Source organism: Crocodylus porosus, unplaced genomic scaffold, assembly GCF_001723895.1.
Source record: "Crocodylus porosus isolate Cpor-Errol unplaced genomic scaffold, CroPor_comp1, whole genome shotgun sequence".
NCBI lineage: Eukaryota > Metazoa > Chordata > Crocodylia > Crocodylidae > Crocodylus > Crocodylus porosus.
Genome location: NW_017728886.1, coordinates 235,922,310 through 235,929,522, shown reverse-complemented (window position 1 = coordinate 235,929,522; position 7,213 = coordinate 235,922,310). Strand labels below are relative to the sequence as shown.

The 7,213-nt window shown below is 42.0% G+C and overlaps 1 protein-coding gene across 1 annotated transcript in view; it reads left to right on the top strand.

The window, feature by feature from the left end:
• Nucleotides 1-5,296, top strand: part of RRM2B (ribonucleotide reductase regulatory TP53 inducible subunit M2B) — a 25,049-nt gene extending 19,753 nt beyond the window's left edge. The window contains exons 6-8 of the mRNA XM_019551468.1: nt 667-771; nt 1,701-1,814; nt 3,598-5,296. Coding sequence (XP_019407013.1) covers nt 667-771; nt 1,701-1,814; nt 3,598-3,750 — 372 coding nt within the window. The 3' untranslated portion in view covers nt 3,751-5,296. The remainder of the gene's footprint in view (nt 1-666; nt 772-1,700; nt 1,815-3,597) is intronic.
• Nucleotides 5,297-7,213: the final 1,917 nt, after the last annotated feature.

Sequence of the window (7,213 nt, the reverse complement as noted above, 5' to 3'; positions counted from 1 at the left end):
GGGGCAGCAGGGCAGGCCCTATGAGGAGAGGCTATGGGACCTGAACCTGTTCATCCTCCAGAAGAGAAGGCTGAGGGGAGATCTAGTGGCCTGTTACAAACTAGTCAGGGAGGATCAGCAGGCATTGGGGGAGTCCCTGTTCCCCTGTGCACTACCAGGAGTGACCAGGAATACCGGTCACAAGCTGGTGGAGGGTAAATTCAGATTAGACACCAGGAGGCGCTACTTCACGGTCAGGGCGGCTAGGATCTGGAACCAACTTCCAAGAGAAGTGGTTGTGGCTGTTTGACCCAAGTACTCTTTCCTGCCATGGCAGGGGGTCGGACTTGATGATCTGCTCAGGTCCCTTCCAACCCTACAAACTATGAAGCTATAATAGTAAAGGTATATCTCAAAATATTTAAGTATGCATAAGGTGGAGAGAGTCGCATGCCTTTTCTTTCTCTCAGGAAGACATTTTGCAGTGGCTTTTAAATACTGTTTATGTTTTTGCCCAGTTAACAGTAATACCTTTTAATGGTATGATAAATGCAGTTGTGTCAACAGCACCATAAAGCAGGAAGTTAGAAAGCTTAAGACCTGCAAGAGAGATGGTTATCAGTGCGATTATTAACAAATTACAAGGCAAAGGAAGAAATAATTTTTTTTATTCTTTTACTATTCCAGGGTCTCCATTGTGACTTTGCTTGCCTAATGTTCCACTATTTAGTGAACAGGCCTTCAGAAGAGAGGGTCAAGGAGATCATTGTTAATGCAGTTGAAATTGAGCAGGTAAGACTGGGCAGAGCAATGGCATGGAGAGCAAGAACATTTTCACATGCCAAGACCCGACCGTAGCATCATTAGAATTACAAAAAATGACAGGCTACAATTATGGACTAGTGATCAGTTCTAGCAGCTTTCTCCTGCCACTCTTAATACCCCTTCTTGTCACTGAAATGAAAGGGCAAAGGCAATTCTTGTCGGGACTAGTCAAGTGATGATCAGTAGCTGCTAAAGCTGTTACCTGCACATGCTTGGGCCATATGCTCATCAAGGAAGGGATGTTTTTGTTCTAGTTCCTGTTGCTGTGCAGTTACTGTTGCTTTGGCAGTATGTTTGTGCACCAATGTACTTCATTTCAGTAGCAGTTTAATATTACTCTTATAGACTCCCTTTGTGCTGTGATTTTACCTGGTACTCTTTTTTGGAAAATTAAAAGTGCCCCTGCCCCTCTTAATTGTACTGACAAATGCTGCTCTAATGGCTTAACTGTTGATGGGTAGTCCCCACAGTGACACAACCAGTTGACTGTAAGATTATGCTTCATTCCATAATGGATGCATCGGGCTTCTAGGCCTATTTAGTTTTGCGTTCTGACCTACAGGGTCTGATCCAATTCTTAGTGAACTGGATGGCAAGTTTTTTTGATCAATCTTATTGATCTATAATGGGCTTACTATCCCATAATGAAAACATCTGTGAAGATGCTGTCTCTTTACAAACAATGTGTGAAGAAAATTTAGGCAAGTGCAAGGAGCTAATGAGAACAGGAGAGACTAGCTGAGTTTTCAGTGATGTAGGTTATTTGAGCAGTAAACAGCCTTGGAGTCTGATTTAATAGGAGCATTGCAAATTGAATTACCATTGATGAGTGTTATTTTCTTTCTTAAGTTGCATTGTCCCTTCTCTAAATGTCACCATTGTATTTTAATTTCCAGGAGTTTTCAACAGAGGCTTTACCAGTAGGTCTGATTGGAATGAACTGCACGTTGATGAAACAATACATTGAATTTGTGGCAGACCGATTACTTGTAGAACTTGGGTTCTCAAAGGTGAGAAACTAGAGAGAAATGGCATGTCTGGGTATACTGGGTGTCTGGAATGTTGCTGTGTGCGTGGGGGTCAGTCACATTTAATGCTGTAGAGTCATGCTTTCAGCTGTTTATCACAAAAAACAATGTTGGTATTTAATTTTTTAAAGAAGTAAGGGCAATTTCAGCATTTTTTTCTGGCTGTTGTTTCCCTACAGCTACTATATGGATTTTAAACTAGGAATGGCGTGTTGCATTCAGATGTACCAGAACAACATAGATATAATCTAAGTAGGACTAGGATTTTTTTAATATCTTTGTGGAACCAAACATTTATATTAATTGCATGAGGATAATTAAGTCTTCTGGTAACCCAAGAGTAAATCATTTGCTGTAATAAGTGATTACTTTAGGGGAATTTGGGCATTCTTTAAAGTAACAAAAAATGAACAGGTGAGAAATAAGTTGGTGGGGGTTGTTTAGAGATGAGTTATGCTACTTGTACACTGGTGCAGACAGTGTCCGGTAGAAAATCATTCATCAATATACCTTGTCTGTAAATGGTATGTATATGTACAGGTACTCCTCATTTTATGTTGTCCCAGTTAACATCGTTTCATCATTACATAGCTGATCTGTTAGAGAACATACTCGTTTAAATTCGTGCAGTGTTTGGTTACAACATTGTTTGGCCACCAGAAAAGCAGTAATCAATGGATTTTACCTTTTACCAGAGGCAAATGTGGATTTCTCATTTTACCAAAGAAACCTGCAGATTTTGCTGTTTTGCAGTGATCTCCATGCAGGCTGGCAGAGTTTCAGCCTTCAGGGAACTGGGAGGGAGCAGGAGGAAGATGGTGAGACAGGGGTGCCATGTGCATGGACATGCATATGGCTCCAGGCAGCCTGCAGGACAATTCCAGCAGCTCAGTGGGGGGGAGAGGGGGATTGAGGCCCCTGTAGGGAGGGAGCTGCTACCCAGCCAGGTGGGGCTTGGGGCCCGCAGCCGCAATGTGCGGCTGCAGGGCCCCAGTGGGGAGCAGGACGGGACTGCAGGTGGCTTGTTGTGGGGAGAGGGAGAGCCATCTCCCTGCTGCCTTGCGTGTTCCTGGGGGGCAGGGAGGACCTGCACCCCCAGATCTGTGCACGGGGCAGACTGTGGGCACAGGCTTCCACCCTGAGACCTCCCCTGCTCTGCAGGCATAACCCAGTGTGGCTGGGAACAGTGGGGCTACACGAGGTTCTCCTTGCTGCTCCAAGCTCCCCCACCCCCAGCTGCCCAGGCAGTGTGCCTACCACTGCTTTGAGGAACACAGCCCCACGTTGCTGCCCTCACTGCAGCCCCACATGCAATGAGGCACATTGTCGGGGCAGCGTGGGGTGAGCAGTGATGAGGAGATCCCCACATGGCTCCTCTGCTCTCTGCTGTGCCAGGTCATGGGGAAGGGAAGGGAAGCAATGTTAAACAAGTAGCTGTGTATCCCTGGTATATATGATATACATACTGTTTTAATGGGTTAAAAGTGAAGTTTATTACATGGCCTCCTAGAGTGAATGCTGTATGCATATTAACAGGTTTGCTTGGGTTTCATATGACATCTTGTGCTTCCTTCGTGAGTGCCAGTAGCAAGGGTTGGTGGGGTGAAGAGAGAGAAACCAACCCAAGAAATTAGTAAATTCTGGCTTTACTCCTACCAAAAGTGGGAGTAGCTGTAATTGGCTGCTTTGCAGATTATTCCCTGAGGAGGTTGTATATGCGTTGTCATTTTGTGAATTCCAGAATAACAAAATTTGCTTTCCCTAGTTCTTTTACGCAGAAAACCCTTTTGATTTCATGGAGAATATTTCACTGGAAGGAAAGACCAACTTCTTTGAGAAGCGAGTTTCAGAGTATCAGCGCTTTGCTGTAATGGCAGAGACTACAGACAACGTGTTCACTTTGGATGCAGATTTTTAATATCTCTTCAGGGAGAGCATCTGAACAAACTGACAGTGACTTTGCTTCCCAGTCCCCATCTCATTTCTTGTGACGATTTCTGTATTTCTTATCCCTAAGTTGGTGTTGAGTCTTCTGGAATAGTTTTATGTCACCTACTTGTATAAAGTTTATAAATTTACATTTGAACACACTGTAATTTCCTGAGCAGCATGTGTATAATCTATAGAGTAAATGTATTTTCTTTTTTTCATGAAATGTCCTTTTTAAAACTTACCTAGCTTTTTAAAGAGATGCTCTTTCTAAGGAGCCTGCTTGATTCCTGGGTAACAAACTGAACAACCTTTCAATTTTTCAAAAATTGACAACCTTTTTTGAGGGGCTGCAGAAGTGATTTACAAGAATAGCTAAACAAAAACAAGGATGCAGCTTGCTATGCTTCACATTACAGTTTTAATCTTAAACCCAATGAGGTAATACCCCATTTTAATATGCTCCATTTTGATAATTTAAAAATGTAAACTAGGAATCTAGATTAGTAGTTCTTCCTGCTGTTTGGCTTCAAAATTATTTAATCAATGAAAGATTTTGGGAATAGGTATGTGTTTAGTGGGTTACAAAATCTGATCTTCGGTAAGAAAATCTATTTAATTTCCTCATTAACTTGGGATCTACGTTAAAAGAGCTTTCTGACTTGAGGTGGAAACCTGGTCTACCCATGGTAACAATAAGCATTCTGGGACACATAGCCTTCATATAAGACATATTTTGAAGATGATGTAAATTGGGTGGCTTGGTAAGTAAGTAAAAAGACAGTGGGGAAGAATGTATGCTCCAGTGTTAAAATGGTAACCTATTTCTGTGTTCAGTGCAAATGCTGCTACTCGTTTGAGTGCCTTAAGAGTAAGCAGACTTACAGTGGCAGTAATCATTGATTGTTTTGGGGTGATAACCAACATCAGAATTGGAAATACTGAATCTGCCTCTTCTTTATTGTGTTTCTCTACTGGGTATTCAGTTTTCTTCTGTAATGTTTTATAACATTACTGGGCATGGCATGTCTTTTGGGTTTTTCACCCTTGACCTACCACAGAAATAATACTTTAACCCTTCCTATAGATACCTCCAATGTTGTGCTGGTAGGTATCTTCAGAATAACTTGTTTAGGTGAAACATTGAAACAATAGAATTTTCGGTATATAGATGGGGGAAAAAAAAGGATACTTTCGACTATCAGTCCCTGTCCAGTGACTGCTGCATAAGCACTGCTGGTGATCTGTAGTATAATGTAGTATGTATGTGTGTATATGTATATATGCTTGTCTGTATATTTTAGTTGTTTATATTAAAGATAATTACTTGTTCAATATAAGAGAAAACTGAAGGATAACTTTGAAATGTCACTTGGTAATATTTGATGTGGAAGAAATAACAGCAATAGTTTAATTTCACTCCATGGATTTAACTTTTTGGTGGACTTTTGTGTTCACTCTTTTGCAAATAGATGGCTTCATTTTCCTGAGGGGTGCTCTATTTTGGAGAATAAAATATAAGAGCAGTTCGTTTAGCACTTTATAAAATTGCTTTTGTATGTTTTCATTCCTGTTGCTCCAAAGCTGCAAGCACTTGAGTTGATTGGCAGAGAAGGACATCAGTAGCTCAGGCAGACTCCTTTCACTGGAAGGTTGGGCACAGCAGTCACTGTCAGTGACAAAGCAGTTACCATCTGAGTTGTGTGAAATCAGTCATGCCAGCCTAGTTTCTGGTGAACAAATGTCCTAATCACAAAAACTGACAACATAATTGTGAGCCCCTGCATTCTTCGCTGCCCTTGTTCAGTCTCAGCCTAGAGGCCATAAGTGTAATTGGCATAGAAAAAAAATTACATGCTCTCCTAGAAATGGGCCTGCTTGGTCTGGTGGGGCATTGAGGGGAACTTTATATGTCTGCCCTATGTACTATACCTATTCTGTGATTTTAAAAAGAGAACTGAGAGTGCTGAATTTAGCTGTGGTTGCAACCATTAACATATCACAGCCTGAATCTGATCTGTTTGGGTTATTCCAACAGCATTTTTTGCTTGGATAGTCACTGACTTAGCATCATGTGAATTTTAAAGCATTGTTCTAAAGTTAAAATTATACATTTAAGTTGCTTGATTTTTAGTACAAAACATGCCCTGGTTTTATGTATGTATTTGCTTGGCTCTCCTGAGTTCACAGAGCCTGTGAGATACCGAAGTCTTGTTATAGTTATCCCTTCCTCCTTGTCCCAGTAGTGTGTAAAACACTTAAAACCGTTTTGCTAAAACTATTTAAAACATGGTCCTAGACATATCAGACAGACTTCAGAAGAAATGGGGAAGGAAATGCCTTTGATTTACCATTTCTTTGTTTTTATTGCAAACCGTGGAATAATTGAAATGAAAAAGGCACAGTAAAACTTGTGTGTCTTCAGCACTCATTCTGTCATAGGAGGAACCTGCGTCTTTCTACGCAGCTTGTGTTATGAAGCTACTGATAACACTCCCAGTGTTGTGCAGTCATTCTGTCATGGTGGGGAGGGTTTGCTGTCTGTGGATCTTAGGTCGTCCATAGGTATTGTCCTAAGAGCTGTGTGGAGCTGTGGACACCCACTGTGAGGGCAGGCTGGAGTGGAGTTTTGAAAACAGGTGATACAGTAGCTGCTGCTGCACACTACTGGAGCCCCAGAATGCTACTGTTACTCCCTGTGTTTTCTGTGGCATCTGTGGCCATGAGGACAATGCAATGGAGCCAGCTGTTCCTTTCTATCCACAGGAGTTTCTTGATTTCTCAGCTATATTGTGTTACCCCTCTGCACAGCCTAGAGGAGGAGCAGGTGTCCACTAGAAGTGAATTTATTTTACTCTTTAAAGCTGCCAAATCATTAAGACCACCAGAGCTGATAAGCGCACAGTAGTTTTGTTAAGTATCTCCTTTTTTTTTTATAAAATGTTTTACTCTGCAAATCTTAGTAACCAGAGTTAGATAAATAACTGAGAAAAGGAACATCCTCAGGAGCCTGCTCCTCGTCTCTCTGGGATTTAGCCTTTGAAATTGTGTATAATGAAATATATTTCCAAAACATGTACGTGCATCTATATAGAACCTGCTTCATGTTAGTGGAAGACCTCTGGGTACACTGAGGGAAGGTGAATTCCTAAGATTAGGCATGAGGCCCTGTTCCAAATGCAGCAGTTGCAGTGCATTCAGTTTTCTGCTTGCATAGGTAGCAAGATGACTGCAGAACCTGGCTGCTCTGCATAGCAGTGCATTACCTATTTGCTTTTGAGGCTCTAACTCTTATTTGTGCCTTTGGTCACTGGGCCCCTGGCCCCTGTCTGATGGGCCCCTAGGGCCCTGTGCCTTCTCTGGCACTGGGCCCTTGGCCCTTGCTTTGCACTATGCCGGATCTGAGCTTAGTACTGACTATAGCCTTGAGCTTGCCCTGGCAGTGCTCAAAG